The sequence below is a fragment of the Odocoileus virginianus genome, chromosome 6, assembly GCF_023699985.2.
Source record: "Odocoileus virginianus isolate 20LAN1187 ecotype Illinois chromosome 6, Ovbor_1.2, whole genome shotgun sequence".
Taxonomy (NCBI): Eukaryota; Metazoa; Chordata; class Mammalia; order Artiodactyla; family Cervidae; genus Odocoileus; species Odocoileus virginianus.
The window spans coordinates 50,846,412-50,867,217 of NC_069679.1; the positions used below are offsets into that span (position 1 = coordinate 50,846,412).

The window sequence follows — 20,806 nt, forward strand, 5'->3', positions numbered from 1 at the left end:
CTAGTGAGCTTATATTTGTTTTACTTACTTTGTGCTTCCCTTTCATAGCACAGTTTTCTCGATCCTGTTGTCTTGACCGCCATGTCAGTTTCTGTATCAACCAAGCAAAACCAATATTTTAAATATTGAGGGGAGAGGGACATTACCCAAGTTCTGAGGGAATGCAAATAAATTTGCCAACTACAGATGCTCACCTTGTTTGGTATTACTTCTGTTTTGGGGATTTCATTTAAGTTTACTGTATAAACTTGATCTCTGTTGGAAACAAGGCAGTAAGTCATATCATGTGAATACATAAAAATGTTAAGCTGCTTCTTATTTTATTTTTACAGAGCTGCTTTTATTGTGTTTCAGAGATCATTTGGATTTTCTCTGTCTCCAACAAAGTCAACAAAGAGTACTTTTTCATTAGTGAGATACTTTTATATATCACTGTGGTTAGGGAGCGAAGAAAGTCCTTTTCTTCAGGCATGGGTCAAACCACTACTCAGTATTAGCATAGACATACTTTTAATATTTGCTTGAATAATTCCAAGTTAAAAAAAGACTAAAGAAAAAATTTTTTTTCTCCTGCTGCTTTAGGAATAAAGAGTGGTGTCTGATTTCTCGACGGTAGTAATAAAATAGGACCGCTGAAGGCTTTTGCTGTATTTTGTTCCTGGTACACAGTGCTGACTCTTCTCAAGTGAATATTTTTGGCTACTTGCAATTTTTGATCACAATCACATATTAGTTTTTCATGAACTAGACACATTAATGCAAGTACCACAAGAGAAAAGACTTTTAATCTAATAAACCAACGAGAGGAAAATTACCTGCCAGCAATATAAAGTGTGTCTCGAATTTTCAACATCAGCTGAAAGTCCAGCCTGTGCTGTGATTCATTGCCTGAAGGGCGTCCTCTAAAAACTGGATATTGCCTTGAATCTGCAAGTAAAAACGGGCTAACCCATCAGTCAGGATTACAGAGCTGAAGAATCAATATACAGCATTGATTAGCTGTATATACTAGTTGTAGAAGGGTTTTAACTAAATTCTTTTCTTAAGGTCTTTGAATATGAATGAATAAGAGATGGTGAATATCACCAAATGGTCTTTTTCTTTTTAACTGAAAACATATAATCTATATATGGGTTGCTTTAGAAAAGTGCCTAACTGAACTGTCCCATTTTCTTCAGACACTAGGAAATGATTATGGATAATGAGGATGTAAAACATTTTAAAGACATAAAATTCTCTTTCTAAAAATGAATATGCTTAGAAAATCAAAACCCAAAAAACCCTTCCTTCTTAGAAACGCGTATTCTTTAGATTACTTACAGTGATAGTCCACAGTATTAAGGGGTTCATCATCTTCAGGAAAGCTGACTGCCCTCAACTGGGAAATCAGGAGCAGCAGCGTGTAGGCACAGGGCAGGAAGAACCTCATGGTTGGGCCAGGTGAAGGCAGAGCAGCCCCTCAGAAATCCCACTCAGCTACCTGGAAAACAGAAATCGTTTGGAAAGATCTCTGCTGTGATGAACGAGTTTTGTCATTTGTAATCAGTTCGGTTTTCATCATGAGCTCTCTCCAACGTCCCCCTCCCAACAGAAAGGTGGTGATGGTGGAGGAGATACCTCTGAAAACATAGGCCAAAGGCGGCACTCTGCCAAGCCTGATGAAAGCATCTGGTGAGCATATTGAAGTCTTAGGCCCATTTGCAAGAGTTTCTGAGGTAACTACGTATGTCATCACAGCAAAATCACCAGAACCACAGACAGAAATGCTGGCTGCTGACTTGGCAAGAAGATGGGCAAAGTTGGGATTAGAATTCTAATTAAATGCCAATCTGCTTCCCTTCCCCCACCCCTGAAATAAATCCAGTACAGCTTGTCTCTGCCCTCCCCACCCCCCAAAAATGCCCAAGCTGCCTCGAGAGTATCCAAGGAGCTGATGTGCCTGTAGCCCCTCTCAGCCCCGTAAGGCACTGCCAAATTCCCAGCATTATTCAAGCTACCCCCTAAATTCTTAAGTAGAACAGTTCCCTAAGCTTAGAAAGAACAGCATGAAAGCAATGACATGAATGACCTTGAATCAGGGTGAAAGAGAATGAAAAGAAATGAAATGATTTCACGATCAATCAATCAGGCAAAGCAGGCAGGGATGACCAGCACAGCTGACACCAGGCCACTGGGGAAGTCTATATTTTTACATGAAAGCATTTGGACACAAACCAATACCCTAAGTATGCCTGTCTTCTTAGCTTTATTAAGCTTTAGAGCCATATGGGGCCTCAGAGACTATCTAGTCCAACCCCCTCATTTTTCAGATAAGAAAACTAAGGCCTGAAAAATTAAGGGACTCACTGAATTTCATGGAACTATTTAGGGCAAGATCGGAGAGTCCAGACTGACATCACCTGAGTCTCTATCCAGACGTTTTTCATCAAATTAGATAATGAAATGAAATGACTGGGTTTTTCTCCTTAGAGAATAGAGCACTACAAAAATAATCTTTGGGGGGTAATGAATATACTCATTATCTTTACTGAAGTGGTATTTCACAGGTGTAGGCTTATGCTAAATTTTATCAAGTTGTACATTTATATATGTGCAGTGTATTGCATGTCAGTATATGAACAAAGTTTATAGCATTAATTGTACATTATTATCTGCAACTTTTTAATAAAATTTTTAAATATTATTAATTAATTAAGAAAATAAACTAAGGCCCTGCTGGGACAATGGATATTTTTGTGAAATGGTAAAAGCTCTGCTTCACAACAGTATCACCCCCTTCCTTGACCAAAACTGTCACTTACTGCTACTATATTGTTAGTCTCAGTCTTATATATCTAAAAACTTTATCAGGGATCATAAGAATCACTTCAAATTCTTGGGGAGTTCAACCACTCAACTAATACTTACTATGTACCTCTTTCATCATCATCTTTTTTTTTTGCTGTGCCACACAGCATGCGGGATCTTAGTTCCCCAACCAGGCACTGAATCCACACCCCAGCTAGAGTCTTAACAACTGGACTGCCAGGGAAATCCCTTTAGTTTTTTTTGTGTCATCTTCTTAATGTCAAAAACACAAATGCACACACATGCATTCTATGTAACACTTTCAATATTTCTCTTTTTAACTGAAGTAGAAGCCATGTATGTATATGCAACATTTGGAATCTGAGCTTTACAAAAGGAGAGAAAAATACTGCAGGACAATTTTTTTCAATGGACAACTAATCGAGTAGTAAGTTAACACATTTAAAATGTCCTGAAAATAGTCTGGTGGAATGGAACCTGCAGCATCATCATCTTGTACTTGAGTTGAAAGACTGTAGAACTTGGTGGTGATGGGATTTGGGCTTGAATGGAACTCCACCACCTACTGGCTTATCAACCTGGGAAAGGTTCTTCCATCTCTCTTAGCAATAGCTTATTTATAAGATGTGGATAATACTACCTTCTCCATTGGGTGAGAAAGAACTAAGTGGCTGACACCTACAGATTCTGAGCAAAGTAAATCCTCCTCTCTCATATCCTATAGGACACCATGCATATGACTGAGTTGACCTTAAGAACATGGGCAGAGTGGAAAAGAGGCATCCTAAAATATTAAAGCTATTTGGTCAACTGTTTTCCCAAAGGTTTAAAATACTAAAGTTGTTTTTAGAATAAATTTTACAACTTGAGCCTATTTATCAAACATAGAAAAGAAAGTAAAAAGCAATCACGAATAATCCTACCATCCCAACCCAACAACTATGATGATCTGGTTCCAGTTTTCTTGCCACATGCACATATTTTCAATCTTCACAGAAGAGAACCTCTTTCAATCTACTACTTCTCCTTAAGTGGCATCTCCCTGTCTTGCTTTCCCACAGTATTCTGTCAATTTTAAAGACTCTAAAGAAGACATGCTCCAAAATCACTGCAGACAATGACTGTAGCCGTGAAATTAAAACATACTTGTTCCTTGGAAGGAAACCTATGACAAACCTAGGCAGAGTATTAAAAAGCAGAGACATCACTTTGTCACAAAGGTCCATATAGGCAAAGCTATGGTTTTTCCAGTAGTCATTTAAGGATGTGCGAGTTGGACCATAGAGGCTGAGCACCCAAGAATTGATGCTTTCGAACTGTGGTGCCAGGGAAGACTCTTCAGAGTCCCAAGGAGATCAAACCCGTCAATCCTAAAGGAAATCAACCCTGAATATTCATTCTAAGGACTGATGCTAAAGCTGAAGCTCCAATACTTTGGCCACCTGATGAGAAAGCTGATTCATTGGAAAAGACCCTGATGCTGGGAAAGATTGAAGGCAAAAGAAGAGGACAGCAGAGGATGAGATAGATAGTCACTGACTCAATGGACAAGAGTTTGAACAAACTATGGGAGACAGTGAAGGACAGGGAAGCCTGGCATGCTGCAGTCCATGGGGTCACAAAGAGTTGGACACAACTGCGTGACTGAACAACAATAACAATATACATTTATATATACATACACGTGTGTGAGCTCAGTCATGTCTGATTCTTTGTGACCCCTTGGACTGTAGCCAGCCAGGGTCCTCTATCCATGGAATTTTCCAGGCAAGAATACTACAGTGGGTTGCCATTTCTGCCTCTAGGAGATCTTTCCAACCCAGGGATCAAACACACATCTCCTACACCTCCTGCTGCACTGGCAAGCAGATTCTTTACCACTGTGCCACCTGGGACATTGTGTGTGAACATACACAATGGACTATTACTCAGCTATAAAACTGAAGCAATGCCATTTGCAGCAAAATAAATAGACCTAGAGATTACATACTAAGTGAAGTAAGCCATAGAGAAAAACAAATATGATATTGCTTATAATGGAATATATAAAAATGATACAAATGAACTTATTTAGAAAACAAAATAGACCCACAGACAGAGAAAACAAACTTACGGTTACCAAAAGGGAACGGAGGATAGGGATAAGTTAAGAGTTTGGGATTAACATATACACACTAATATATACGAAATAGATAAAATACATAAGCAAATAAGAACTTACTATATAGCACAGGGAATTATACTCAACATTTTGTAATAACCTATAAGGGAAAACAATCTGAAAAGGAATATATATATGTATGTGTGTGTGTATAACTGAATCACTTTGCTGTATATCTGAAACTAACACAACACTATAAATCAACTATACTCCAAAAAAAAAAAAAAAAGAGACTCTGGACATATAAAAATATCAAATGTTGCCCTAGGAATTAAGTTCTGCTAGGACATCAATACCACACTGGATGTTTCTGCTGGGTATCAGATGGAAAAATGAGAAACACTAATCAATCCTAAAGAAACATAGAAACATTTGCCTGAATACAAGATAATTCTGTGAATCTTTGTCCACTGGGACAGGTAACTGAACAGTTCCCATCATGTGGGCAGAACCTCCATGCCCCAGACAGCAAGGCAGGGAGGGGCACTCACCAGGAAAGTGTCTTTTACAGCCGTGATTCCAGCACTGAGATAAGGATGGAATCACTGCTGACTCACTGGCGAGCACCAAGCTGCTGGCTGAGCCATCATTTCCTATAACTCATTCAACTGACACTGCAGAAAGCAATTTCTCGCTATACCCTGCTCCCCACCAATCTCATCTTCCAAAAATAAAATCCCACTGCTAATTACTTCCTGTCCCTGCATAAAGCTGTATTTAAAAAACTACTTTCAGATTTGCCATAGAAATTATAAATGGAAATATTTAATGTGAAATACATATCAAAGCAAAGATATGTAGGAAGGGAAGAATTTGGAAATACCTGAGAAAAATGGACCAAGAAAGAGATTTGTTTGTATATAAAACATTTAGACTACTTTGTTCTCGTCTTATTTAAGGAAATATTTAATCTCAGGGTTCCAGGGCTAGTAAGAGCATCAAACCAAATATGTGGAATGAAGGCAAGACATGAGGCAGGACGAGATATTGGTAAAGAACATAGACTTTGAGGTTAGAAAGATCTGAGTTTTATTTTCTTTTTTTAGAGTTTATTTACTTGGCTGCTCAGGGTCTTAGTTTCACCATGTGGGATCTTCAGTCTTTGCTGAAGTGTGCAGGATCTTCCAGCTACAGCACATGAACAATTAGTTGTGGCGTGCAGGATTTGGTTCCCTGACCAGGGATCAAACACTGGGCCCCCTGCATTGGAAATGCAGACTCTTAGCCACTGAACCACCAAAGAAGTCCCAGAAAGATCTGAGTTTAAACTTGCTTGTGCCATTTACTTCCTGGCTCTGAGACCTTGTTTAAGGTGTCTTAACCTCTTTAAGCCTCAGTTTCTTCAAGGGTAAACTAGGAATAATTACCTTTACTACCGCACAGCTTCTTCTGAGATAATCTATACAAAACAACTAACACAGAATCTGGCCCATAGTAAATCTTTAGTACATTTTAGTGAATATTATTGTTACATCTTATGGGACAAAAGGAAAAAGTGTTTGCTCTTTCATTTTGTATAACTACCTACAACTGTCTATATACATCATCATCATCATAATAGAGGTATTCTTAGAGGACAAGGCACAGCTTCATAGACACAGATGCCTCCAAGGAGGATGAGGGAACCACATTTCTAATGTATAAGTTTATAGTAAAGAACATACCTATATGAGGTTATTCCTTCAGTGAGAGAGCAGGGGTACTTGAGTAAGTATAGTTTGGATTTTCTTATATGGGCTTCCCCTTACATTCCTGATTTTAAGCCTAAATATAAAGATAAAATCTCTTTAAAGGAGTTCAGAGTTGCCAAGATAGCCAGGGTTTGAATGATAGGATTTAGGAGAAAAGGGAAGTACAAGGAAATGAGCCCCACACGCAACAGTTGAGTTCACATTATGGGGTTTGCCAGTTCTTAAATTATACAAAGGTGAGACTGTAGTTATAATGAAATGCCAAATTTTTGGCAGTCTCAATTTAGGACCCACCAACAAGGGAGGGTGGTCCTAGAAATATCCAAAGCCTTTCATTTGGACCTCTGAAAATTACAGTATAGATCTTTAGAGACTGATCAAGCTTTATAAAAACTCCAATTTGATCTCTAATAAACTAAGTCTGGACGGGATGAATGTAAACTCCTTTCCCTCTAGCTACTTACAGAAAAGATAATCACTCAGAGACTATAATTTTTTACACAAAGTGCTCAACATTCCAAAAGCAATGACAAGACATTCCAAGAACTAAGAGAGAAAAAAGACAACAGAAAATAGGACTCAGGTACTAGAATTCTCAAATATAGTTTTAAAAACTATGTTTATTTTGTCAAAAAATAATGACAAGATGAAGAATTTCACCAGCTACCTAGAATCTACTGACAAAGAATTATTAAACAGAAATTCTCCATCTAAAAAGCACAGAATTACATCTTTCTGATAGATGTCTTTAGCAACATATTTCTTACAGCTGAAGAAAAGATTAGTGAACTGGAGATGCATTAACAGAAATTATCAGACAGAAACACGGACAGCAAAGAAGTTGGAAAAAACAGACCAGTGAGTAAGAGATACATAAGATCTTGTGAAAAAGATGTTACATATGGGAATCCCTGAGAGTGAGGAGAGAAAAATGAATAGAATCAATATGTGACAAGATAATGGCTGCGAAGTTGATGAAAGACAATACGACACCTATTAAAAGAGTTTTAAAAACTTATAAACACAAAGAAAAAACACACGCATATCCATCATAGTCAAGATGCTAAAAATAAACATTTAAAAAATGTTAAAAGCTAAGATATTTTACTCTCAAGAAGCAAGAATACTGACAGCTGACTTATCAATAGAAATGATGGAATCCAGTAGACCACAGAATGACATTTTTAAAGTGCTGAAGGAAAATACTTTTCCAGCCTAAAATCTTATAATCAGTGAAAACATGCTTCAAAAATGAAGCGGTACGTGTATGACAAGCAAGAATGAGAGATCTATTGTGTAACAGACACAAAATAAAAGAAATATTGAAAGGAAGTTCTTTAAGCATGAAAATTTATAGGGTTGGTTAATACAGGTTCTTTTTATGGTTAAAGCATAGTGGCCATATTTGGAATTAATGAATCCCAGACAGAGAAACTGATCTATAGTCTATCTCCCTTAAAACTATATTAATTCAAAGGAAATGAGAATTCAGAAATAGAGCAGGCCTACTTAATTTTCTCCCCAGTCCAAAGAACTCAGAAGGAAAAATACCACGCTGATTTTAGATTCCTGGCTCTCTCCTGGAAATGCTCCTTCTTCAACAGGTGCTTCTAGACTCATACTCCCCCAACCTCAGGATCTGAAAGGGGAGTCGCTTCTTCCCAGTTTCTCAGTGCCTTGGGAAACCTTGGGAAGACCCACACAAATAAATCTGGAGACCTTGAGCTTCCAGCCTTTTACAAAAAAATCTCGTGCTTACTTGAGGTTCCTTCCCTCCTCCATTCTTTTAGCTAATAATTTTCCAGTCACTTTCTCTAAGAAAAACATTTCAAAGACTTTAGCAGTCCTGGCCCATGGTTCCACTCTCAGACTTGGTATTAGGTATAGATTCTTCATCCCCCAAATCATGAAGTCAAGCACTACATGCTTTGATCCCAAACTTTCGTCCTTCTAGCTTGCTTATCTGACTGCTTTCACCATGACAACACTTTCTTCTCATCAGGGCCTCAGGCTACTTTCTTCTCATCCATTATCCATCCCCAGTCTTGACACTTTATCCATCTTACACATGAAATTCAGTAGTCAATCACTTCAATAATACTTCGGCCTGTATTCCAAACTCCCTCATCCTTTGTTTCTGTGTCAGAGCTTCTCACAAAGCTCCTACTGTGGATTAACTCAGCCTTCTGCACCTGTTCCAGAGGAGCTGAGCAATTGAGTTGATCACAGTTTATGGCAACTTGGTACGTACTAACATCACAGAGTTATATTGCAAGTTACCACCAACTGTAACTTACAGTATAAAACTGTGGGGTCCACTATTTTTCTACTAGATCAGTAGATTTCACCCCAAATCAGTAAGTTTAAACTTTCCCCTTTCTCCTCAAGGCCCTTATCTCTTCTCCCTCCTTACTCTATAAATTCTTCCCCCCTACTCACAGCTACTTCACCTAGAAAATAAAGTCTTAAGATAAGAACTTCCATATTCCTTCCCCCTTCCCATTATCAAGAACATCAACCTATATGCTTCTTCCTCTAGTTTTTCCTCTTTTTCTCTTGCTTTAAGAGGATTTCATCCCCCATCTCCTCTCTGTGTGCCTTAAATCCAATCCCTGCTATTTTCCCTGAACAGGAAAGAAAAAACAAAAACAAAAACATGGATTATGTTTTTCTCTATGGGCATATTCTATAATTTTTAATGCATAAAAACTATCTACCAGCACTTAAATTTGCTCAAACCACTCTCATCTCAAAAAAAAAAAAAAAAAAAAAAAAAGGTGAAAAAGCTCCGTGACCTCAGATCCTTCTCCAGCCACAACTTACCTCTTTCCTTCCATTCACAGACACTGACAAAAGATTCCTCATTCTCACTGTCATCATCTCCACACCCTTCACTGTTTTCTACTTCCTCTGTTCTAGCTCCTCTTTCCATAATTCCTTTCTAAAAACACTGATGACCTCCAGGTAGCTCAACACAATGGATGCTTTCCAGCTCTATGTCATGGGATCCCTCAGTAACCTGAGACACAGATGATGGTCCACAGCTTTTTCAAGCACTGGAGATCCTTCCCTTCCCTTCTACCACATTCTTATGACCTTTTACTTACTTTCTGGCTGCCCCTTGTCTGTTTCCCACTCATTCTGTAGATGAAGTGAGAATGCGCTTTTCAGAATATAAACCCCATCACAGAATTTCATAATCCTCCCGAAACTTCTTAGTACTCCTAAGACAAAGTCCAGATCTCTGCCATGAGGCTTTTCCTGTTCTGAGTCCTGGCTCCTTCTCCAATCTCGAGCCTCTCTCCCTCTTTACTTGTGTTTCTACCACCTGACCCTGGAATGTGTCGGATGCTACCTCAATGCCACCAAGTCTTTGCTCCTCTCTTCCTCTGGATGGCCTTTCCTGCCCCCCATCCTTGACCTAATTAAGTCCTCCTAATTTTTCCAGAGCTTGGAGAAGAGTTTTCCCAGTTCCTTGGGACAAGCATGTCTCACAGCTGTCAACATCCACACAACTGTGAATAAAGTGTACAGGCAGGAAGGAAGGTACAAAAGAACTAATCATGTGCCCTGAATACCACAGGCTCTAGTAAACCTCTCAGGGCAAGATCAGCATGTTGGATTTCTGTCTGATTTAGATTTACTTAATACTGTTAAACAAAACAACAGCAACCAGAGAGAGCAGCAAACCCAGGGAGGACAGGCACCCCAGGTTCTGCTCCCAAACAGCATTTATTTTCTCATTGAGAGTGCTGTGAACAGCAGGAGAGAACACGGGTGGACCTGAGGCTGCAGCGTAAGGGGCACCATTCATTCCACAGTCTATGGAATTCCAGGGGGCACTGTCCACAGGCCAGTCGATGAGAAAGACAGCCCGTGGAGTTACAGAAGTTACGTCTATGGCTTGACAGCCTTACAGGGCAAAATGGAAAAGGAGCAATGGGTTTCAGTAGACTGAAAAAGAGCAAAGAGAAGAAAGTTAATTGTTATTCCTTGGAGTCTACCAACACACAGAGGGTTGTAATTGAAGGTCCATTACAAAAGAGAAGTTTATGTTTATAGAGCGCTCACATTTCTAGATTCTAGGCAGTTCATTCTCTGTAGGGCCATAGATTTTAACTGGTGCTCAACATCAGTATTTAATGAGAATGGTCTGAGAGCCAGGCTGACAGCACAACCTCTGGAGTATAAGAAGGTGAGAAGAAGGGATGATGACACGGATTCCAGAAGACCTCTAAGCAGAGTTGGGGGTTCTCTGGGTCCTTCTGAGCAGCGTAGGTAGCTTCTTATATCCAGGCTCACGTAGTGATTCTTGACTGATGGAGTCTCTCGGGAGAGCAATTGCTCTCTCACTTAAGAAACTCTCAATTGACATTCCACCCCATATCCACCCAGTTCTCTTCTGCACAAGGGCTGGGGGACCATGCACCAGGTATGAATAAATGTCTTCCCTGACCCTGGGGCGAGAAGAGACACCTGAAAGCCCCTTGACTTTGAGAGATGGTTCCTCCCTGCACTGTTCTGTTAATGACACTTTAACAACTTAAACACTACCCTCTGGCATGCTGAGGAAATGGCAAAGCAGCTCTCTGACTCACCCCCCGCCCCCATACAGATGAAGCCCTGTCGACATGTCAGAATCTAGAAGTGCGTGCCTTCTGATGGAGCAGGGAAGAGTTGGTCTGGAGGACTGGGAGCTGGGGACCAGACGGCACATTAGGGCTGCTTCTCCCACTGACACCAGCAGCGGGGGAGGAAAGGGACCAGGCACCAGGTCACTTCACTTTTGGGGCTTGAGTTTCTTCATGTAATAAAAGGCAGGTACGTTCAAAGTGTTAGGAGCACTTTTTCTCAGAGTCTGTGAGCTCCTTCTGGGGATTGGATGGCAGATTCTAACTTTCCTGCCTGCTCAGATAAACATCCTGGTATATAACACCTGCCACTCCATATGGCCTTTGCCTGCCACATACCAGCATCTCAAGTGACTCCCTTGCACACTGGGACCCCTGATCCTAAGGCTGCCTCTGTTACCTCCCATCTCTCACCCCCTCTCCAGCCAAACTTCTTTGATAAGAAGTCTCAGCTCACTGTCTCCCTTTACTCACTTTTTATTAAAATTTCAATCCCCGCCCCCACAGTCTAACTTCAACTCTTGCCCATCAGCTACCATATGGTCAAATCCAACTCAATTCTCATTTTAAATCTTCTTTCATCTCCCTGAAGCGTTCAGTCATGTTGGTCCCTCCATCAGATCTTGAAACTGGACCTTTGGATTTCCTAGTGAACTCCCCACCTCTCTAGCTACTCCATTTCAGCAACCTTCCCAAACTTGTCCAAACGTGCCCACCCTTAGATGTGGTTCTTCATGACTCCAACTGGCTCTTTGGAGATTCACCCACGTTACACCCACTTTCTTCACCACCACCAGTTAACTGATGAATCCTCAGCTCCATGTGCCCAGCAGAGACCATACTCAGCTCCAGATCAAGTTGTGCAACTCTCCTGCTAGATATTTTGGCTCATAAAATATAGGCAACTTAAATTTGGAAGGTGCAAGCCTGAAATTCAGATACTGTGCCTTGACTTGTAGTCTTGTTAAATTCCCTACAGAGGGCAGAATCTGAGCTTCAAATGCTTGGGTTCAGATTCATGCATTATCACCTAGCACCAATGTGACCCTGGGTGTGCTACTTTACCTCACCAAGTCTCAAGTTTTCATGCATAAAATGAAGATAATTTAGCACTAATATTACAATGATTCAGTGAAATAATCTACTCAAAGCACATATCTAAATCTTTTGTACCTGGTATAGATCCAACAATTACAACAATTATTGCTGCAATTACTGTTACAACAATATTGTTGTTATTTGTATTTCAACATCCTGCTCAGTCACTGAAGCCTTAAACCTGGGAGTCACCCTAGATCTCCCCTGCCCCATCATCCCATTTTCAACCTGTTAGTACATCCTGTTGATTCTCTCTTTTCAACATTCTAGAATCTACTCTGGACTGGTTTCTGCCCTTCTAGACTTCTAGTTGATTCTCCACAAAGCCACCAGAATAATCTCAAAGTACAAATGGCATCATGTTAATTCCTTGTCTAAAAACTATTTTATGGCTACTGAAGGCCTATATAATAAAGTCCAAATTCATTTCCAAGATGTACAAGGTCCTCCACAATCTGATTCTTGCTAGCTTTTCTGTTTCAGCTTTAGATGCTTTCCAAGCTTGATCCTAAAGTGGTGTCTTCTACACACATTACTCTCCCTCAAAAGCTCTTCCTGGAAATTGTCTACTTACCAGCTCAAAACGTCCCTGGCCTTTGCCACCTTCCCATTCTTCCCATACTCCAAATCCCTCTCTCCCCAGGCTACTCTGTTTCCCTCAGGATGACTAATCATATTATGATCCTGTGTAAATATAGAACTTACCACTTGTCATAATGTTACTTATTTCCACATTTTCCCTACCAAACCGGACTGCTTGAGAAAGAGTACATTGTATTCACCTTCTTTATCCTTTGCATCAGGCACAGAGCCTGGCATGTAAGGAAGTCCTCAATGAGTATGTAAAGGATAGAGGGAAAAATAGACAAAGTCTGCACATGTGAGTGACTTAGCTGTGAGGGCACAGGTGCCTTGGTTTGAATTCTGTGCCAACATTGCCACAAGCACCAAGTCTCGGGTCTATTACTTTCCTCTCGCAGCACCAGTACATAAGCCTCACCAGCCCCAGGCACTTCGAGGTGCTCCAAAACCAACAGGTTCTTACAAATGGCAACAGATGCCTCCTTTCACACCTTCGCCTCATTAACAAACTGCTCTTTAATCCGGGAGGGATGTGGGCAACACAGGCCAAGAGAGTAGGTGATTTCTGTCACCCAACCTGCCCTGAAATTCCTCCTCATTTTAGTCTTCCCAATACAAGAAAAGGAAAGCAGAGCTATTCCTGAGATTAAAGAGCAGGGTATATGGAACTGGCAGAAAAGGAAGTCTATTTGACTCCCCACTACCCAACAAGCAAAAATAAAATAAAAACCAGCCTGCCTAATGGCTGCCCGATGCTGGGAGACTCTACAACGGGAAATTATTTTCTTTGGCTGACAGCCTTTTTTCCAGGTATAAAGTACGTGGTGCTAGAGTATAACATAAGCCAGAAATCAGTATGAATACATTTATAAGATCTTTCCTTGGGGCTAGATTCTGATAGAAGAGAAAGAAAGGTGGCAGCAGACACCGCAGAAGGCAGAAAAGGGCACACCGCAGGGAATGGAAGCCTGTTGTGTTCTTTATTAATGCCTTGCTTTTGTAATCAATGTCTTCCTAAAAGCTGGGTCAGTTTTGTTTATATTAATTATATTTTACATGCATGAGGAAAGCTGGCTATTTAAAGAAGTTTTCTGAAAATTAAAGCAGCTCTTATGTAAGATTTTCCCTTTAAGCCTAGATTTTCTTAAAGCAAAGAATAACAATATCCCCATCAGTAATGCTTCTGGTCAAATATTAATAATTCAAAAAGGAATAGCACTTAAAAGGAATCGAGCAGGAAGGGACAGAAAACAGGATCTAACCTGTCTCTGCCAAATTCTAGGCAAATCTGACCAGGAATCCCAGAATTCAACCTCTGATCAGAACCATGGCTCTGGGGAGCATAATTCCAGTGACAACTTGCCTGCAAGATCTTGCCTGTCCGTCCTAACTCAAATTGGGTAACATTTTAAAAGCTAAACCACTCTAGAAAAAATCTTCATTTAAAGAGAAAATAACACAAGAAACTAATGAGAGGATGAGCTCCAATCTAAGCAGAGAATATCTGCTAACCAGGCAGATGACAAAACACATCAACTTCTTAAGAAATCAAGATGAGAACTAGCTTTGTGAAAACATGAAACATAGGAATCATCTACAATTGAAAAGAGAGAGAGAGAGAGAAAGCAGAAGGTTGCAGTGGCAGAAATGAACACAACGGCGTGTCCTTTCTTCAGGGAGGGTCGCAAGGCTTTTAAGGCTGACTAGTGACAAGAGACTGAAGAGCTTTTCCTCTGTTATCTCCTCCAAAGGTGTGGTCCCAGCCCAACTTGGCTGTTCCCCTTTGGCCTCCGCGAAAGGAACCATTCTAGACAAAGGAAGGGCTCAGGGTTCCAAGGGATGACTGAGATGCCAAGGGACTCAGCCTGTCTTTGGAACACTGGCTTCTTCTAGCAGCTGACCTGCTGAGGCTGCCGTATGGCCTGCGCCATGACATTCAGTTCAGTATAATAGGGCCTGGGTCCGTGCCTATTTCTTCCCTCCAGGCTGGGATGACAGAAGTAGAACATGTTTGCTCTGATCCTACTGGCATGTCTGATGCCGCCTCTATGGAGACATAGCGTTCAGTATCCTCCATAGTGCCTTTTCTTTTTGTTTTTAGGATTTTCAAAGGACGTGAAAAATACCCAGGCAAGGAAGGACTGAGGATGGGTTGCTGCTCCTATTCCTAGGAAAGAATGAGGAGATAAATAAAGGGACTTAAGGTCCAGGAGTCGTGAATCTAGTGTAGAACCCAGATGTCACTAGAGTCTAGTGATCTACATTTCTCAGCCCTGCCCACGCATCTTCTAACATGAAGAAGCTCATGGCTTCCAGAAAAAGTTTCATCTTCTGCAAGCCCCCTCACCAGAGGTCCTAGGTGATGTCATGATTTAAAACAGTTGCTGAAGGTTTATAGAAGGGTTAAACTTAACAACCCAGAGAAAGAAAAGTGCACTTTAAACTTATTTGTAAAGCCAAAAATTCCTGATCCAAGCACTATGGCTTCCAGTTGCCTTTGTATCTGCCCTCCTATTTGAAAACACAGTTAACAGTTGCTTGCCTATGGGAAATGTAGAGAATGATTTACTAACTGTTCAGAAGGATCTAAAGAATAGCACTACCATTATCTGTATTCCATTCAAGAACTGTGACTTGTTTTCAAAAATCCACTTCCTGGGTGAAAAGTACAGGGTTCTCTGACACTGTTGCAATTTCCTGTTAGTTTATAATCCGTTCAAAACAACTTCTAAAAAATGTTCTTTTGTTCTACTGATGCAAATGAAGTCTTCAGTGAGGGTTCAGCCAGCAGTCCTGGACTAATAAATGGCCCAAGTGAATTTTATGGCCAGAGAAAGCTCTATGACGGTTCAGTCGGGGCCAGAGTCAGTTTACTTGGGAGTCACCTGGATCCCTTTGTCTGGGCTCCGAATCTATGAGCTTGAGAAACCTCTGTGTTCACAGAAGCAAAATGGGAGTCTAGGTACACTGATGCCAATTTTTGATTTTTACCAAATCGATTCAACACCCAGAGGATATGAGCAGTCAGGTCCTTCCTCCTCTGGGCTGGAGCCTGAGTGAGTGCTGAGCAGAGCAGTACCACCTTGAGAACACGACTCTGAAGCCAAAATGCCCAGGGAGGAGATCCAGCTTTGCCACTTAATTAGCCTCGGGCAAGCTGCTTAACTGCCCTCTGCTTGTCTCCCCGTAAAATGGGGAGACCTAGCAGCTGCTCTCAGGGAAAGACGCTGTGAGGACTGGGTGAGGTGCCTAATGAGGTGAGGTGCCCTGAGCTCCTTTGATCCTGTTCTGTGATCAGGTGAATACCAGGAAGGTGCAAGGCTAACCGCACAACCTTGAGGAACGGCTTTGTGGTTCAAGCTATTGCTGGAGAGAATTATGCCAAGTAGTTCTATGACCCTTATTTACATTTATTCTCGCCTCTCCTTATGACTCACCTGAGGGGATGTTAATCTCACACCAAACATCAAACATATCAAACACACCTGGAGATAACAGGGCCTTGAGAAATCTAGATTCTACTCTAGGAGCCCAGAGGCCCCACCTCCTCTGGCTTCAGTTTCCTCATCTATAAACAAGGGATTGGGCTAGAACATCAATGATCCCTAAGGTCCTTCTAAGTCATTAGATTTTATTGATTCTGACTTAGGTGTCTGAGTTGAAAAGGGCTCTTCACCAAAAGGAACAGAATTCCCAATTCACACTTGTAAATTTTTCCTATAGCATTGGTGTTGCCTAGGATACAAAACGCACATGCTCCCTCTGAACCCCGAGACAGGAGAGCTGTGATCGTTGCCTCTGATCTGTAACACCAAACCACAAACGGGCTCTGCAGTACAAACTGACAGATGCGTTCAACACAGAACGCGTCTCCACACACGCTGATGTGTGTGGATCTGGCATTCTGACTCTAAGCCAGATGGAAAGGCAGAGGGTGCATTTTTTCCCCCTCACACTCACGTGGTCTTGGAAATACTGCCTTTAGATGCTGATCTCTAGCTTCTGGACCCAGGGAGGAGGTGGTGTGGGCCCTCCCTCTGGTCAAAAAGATCATTTTCAATTTCTTCTTTAAATTGAAGGGGCATGCTCGCGGGAAGTTCAGGTCACATACACCAGGAACCACGAAGTTTCTGAGCCCTTCTCTGAGTTCCCAGAGGTACTTGGCAGCTGGTCTGCTGGAGGTATTTCACTAACTTCTGTGTGTGTAGCCAGGGATCAGGAACTCCCTGCCCTCGGTGACAGTCATCCCAAACCAGAGACCACGGGCAATGGGCTGTTCACTTTTATAGTGTCCTGCACTTTTTAAAGCAGACATACCTTATCTATGTTGGTCCTTAAAGGTTTAAGACAGAAATTATTATCTCCACTGAACAACATGTCAGCTTCATGAGGACAGAAGTTACATCTGTTCTGTTCTCTGCTTTATCTTTACAACCACAACCACGATGTTGTCTGGTACACAGTATCTACTTAGAGAATGTTTGCTGAGTGAGTGAATGAATCTTTATTGTAGAGACGAGGAGCTCAAGAACTTCTCCAGGTCAGGCTTCTAGATCATCTGTCTCCAGGTTCATTGCTCTATCACCTCAGTGACTAATGTCAGAAAAGCTCAAAGTGGATTTGCATAGAAAAAAAAAAAAACTAGGTTCCACAGTGACATTCAGTGGTGAATTTACAAGGTGTTGTTCAGTCACTGAACAGAGCTCTCCTGACTCTGCAATGCCACGGACTGTGGCATGCCAGGCTTCCCTGTCCTTCACTATCTCCCGGGGTTTGCTCAAATTCATGTCCACTGAATAGGTGATGCCATCCCACCATCTCATCCTCTGCCACCTCCTTCTCCTTTTGCCTTCAATGTTTCCCAGCATCAGGGTCTTTTCCAATGAATTGGCTCTTTGTATCATGCGGTTAACTTATTGGAGTTTCAGCTTCAGCATTAGTCCTTCTGATGAATATTCAGGGTTGATTTCTTTTAGGATTGACTGGCTTGATCTCCTTGCAGTCCAAGGAGCTTAAACTATGAGGACCCACAAGGTCCAGAGGTCAGCATTTGGATCTCATTTCTCACACTTCTTTTAGTACCCCAATTCTGGGTGTACGAATTCACTGAATTCTAAAAACAACACTGTCTCTCCTGCCTGTTGGCCTTGCACATGCTGTGCCTACCACCTCGGGCACCCTTCTTGTCCTCCCTTTTGCTTCATGTGGTCAGTTTCTGATCAGAAATCACTTCCCACCAGGTTCTCCTCTCTTTTCCTCCACCTGTTGCCAAAACCTGGGCTCACCTTTTATCAGAGTACATAGCATACAATATGCTATGTACATGATAGATAATATAGATAAATATATCTATATAAATATGGAAAATAAAAATAGAATAAATAAAATTCCTTATTTTCTCAACATTCTCTCCCCTGCCCAGCCCCACACTGTGAATTCCTTGAGTGCGAAGACTATGTCCTTTACATCCATAAACATATTCCTTAAAAAGTGGTGGGTATATAGTCGCTTTGTTTTTATTTGGAGGATGATTGCTGTACAATGTTGTCAGTTTCTGCTGTACAGCAGTGAATCAGCCGCCTGTACACGTACGTCCCCTCCCTCTCGGACCTCCCCCCACTCCCCCTCCCCACCCCTCTAGGTCATTTCAGAGCACTGAGCTGAGCTCCCTGGGCTAGACAGCAGCTTTCCACTAGCATCTGTTTCACGCACGGTAGTGTATACATGTCAGTATCACTCTCCCACTATGTCCAAGTCTGCATCTCTAATCCTGCCCTGCAAATAGGCTCATCAGTACCATATAGGTTTTTTTTTTTTTTTTAATGGCTATTGGTTAGATGAGTTGATAGATGCAACTCTGTATCTTTTTTTTGTTTGTTTTTCATTTATTTTTATTAGTTGGAGGCTAATTACTTTACAATATTGTAGTGGTTTTTGCCATACACTGACATGACTCAGCCATGGATTTACATGTGTTCCCATCCTGAACCCCCCTCCCACCTCCCTCCCCATCCCATCCCTCTGGGTCATCCCAGTGTACCAGCCCTGAGCACTTGTCTCATGCATCCAACCTGGACTGGCGATGTGTTTCACACTTGATAATATACAAGTTTCAGTGCTATTCTCTCAGATCATCCCACCCTTGCCTTCTCCCATAGAGTCCAAAAGTCTGTTCTATACATCTGTGTCTCTTTTTCTGTATAGCATACTGGAACAATACAGAGAAGATTAGCATGGGCCCTCTGCAACTCTGTATCTTTTGAAGAAAAAAAGAAAATTTAAAAAATCTCCGAAGAGCACCTTTCCCACTCATGGTGAATTGCTAGCAATAGGTTACCCCGTCACCAAGGAACAGACACACAGCACTGCATGATGTTATAGTATGTGGGGAAGGTGGTCTCTTACAACTGCTGGTCTAACCACAGTAAGACGTGGACTTCCACTGATCTTACTATTGCTGGGATATACAGGAGTTTCAATAATGTTCTAGCAATATTCTCCGACCTATTTCCTTTAATGATCAATGCCTTGGACCTGGGGCCCACAATTCTACCGTTGTCCCAGGCAGCATCCTGGGAGGTATAGAAAAATAATTGGTGCTTTATTCATGCAAATAAGCTGAACACTGCTGAAATTAGCCTGCTTACCTTTGGAGGGAAAAGTGTGGCTGGCTTTCCTTTCTACCATCCACCCTCATCACAAACTCACAGCTCCTTGATAAAAAGGAAATACTAAGAATTCAGGGGAGATGGAGGGGTTGGAGGTCTTTTATATAAAGGATACAGGGACAAAAGTGGGCTTACAAGGAGATTCAGCAGAGACCTGGTAAGTGGTACTTGGAGAAGAAAGACAGGAGGGACCTCTGAATTTCCTCCAAAGTTGTGTCTACACCAAGCTGGGGGAAAGAGAGCTGCCTCTTTCATGCTTTGCATGCTAAGGTCATGCCCTTAGCCAGCCCTCAGGGTGGCAGGAAATCAAGGAGTAGCAGCCACCAACAGGCAGGACCCTCAATCCAAGGGAGGTGGGGGCATTCCTTTCAGAGGTGCCCTAATCCAAAGTTCCCAGGCCCCAAGCTCTGTCTCGAGTGATCCTTTATGCCTTCTCTGCTTACTGTGTCCTTTGCAGCATCCAGCCTGCCCAAGGGAGAAGAGGTGGAGGCCAGAGGAAGAGAGGGATCCCAGGGCAAGGGTACCACTCACACATGTGGGATTCTTCAGCCTCCCACGCTCTTAGACCAGCCCAGTGCTTCTATGGAAGTGAGATAAGGAAGCATCACTGCTGACTAACTCACCATGGTTTTTTAAAGGGACAAGTGAGAAAATGAGAGTAAAAATACTCTGTAGATTGCAAAGGTGCTATACGTGTGAAGTAGTAGTATTATTATCAGCGCTTTATTTAGTCCCAGTCCGCAGCAGCACGGTACAGACATGCTTCTGCTTTGGTTCAGGTGAATATTAACCTTCCTGTTCCGTGGATGCAGCTACTCTGCAAGCTGAGGGCCCTGCTGGGCTGCCAGCTCTCGGCTCCTGCGTTCTCTGGACCAGGGACCACTTCCATGGCTTCTCTGATGGCAAGTTCCTACTCATCCCTTAGCACCTTTCACTAACTTGAGCCCTTTTCCATTTCTCTCCTTTTGCAACGTTGCATCCATTTTGACCGTGGGTTGACCATGGCAGGTTGCACTGACCATCTACATGTTAGCCTTTCCGATGAGACGGAGTTCCTGGAAGGTGGGATCTGAGACTTCTTAGTGGAAATAAGGTCACAGGCTACTACATGAAATATTTCCCATGCCCACTTCTCTGAGAGAGCAGGGTTTGCCTAGTAACATACTT

General features: G+C 41.8%; 1 protein-coding gene across 13 annotated transcripts in view; it reads right to left on the reverse strand.

The window, feature by feature from the left end:
* SEMA6D (semaphorin 6D) overlaps positions 1-20,806 on the reverse strand; it is a 612,063-nt gene that overhangs the window by 13,793 nt on the left and 577,464 nt on the right. For all 13 annotated transcript variants that reach the window (XM_070469340.1, XM_070469342.1, XM_070469345.1 and 10 more), the window contains 4 exons: positions 1,321-1,480; positions 816-927; positions 195-255; positions 29-91 (listed from right to left, as the gene is read on the reverse strand). In XM_070469340.1, the coding sequence (XP_070325441.1) occupies positions 29-91; positions 195-255; positions 816-927; positions 1,321-1,429 (345 nt within the window). In that variant the 5' untranslated portion in view covers positions 1,430-1,480. The remainder of the gene's footprint in view (positions 1-28; positions 92-194; positions 256-815; positions 928-1,320; positions 1,481-20,806) is intronic.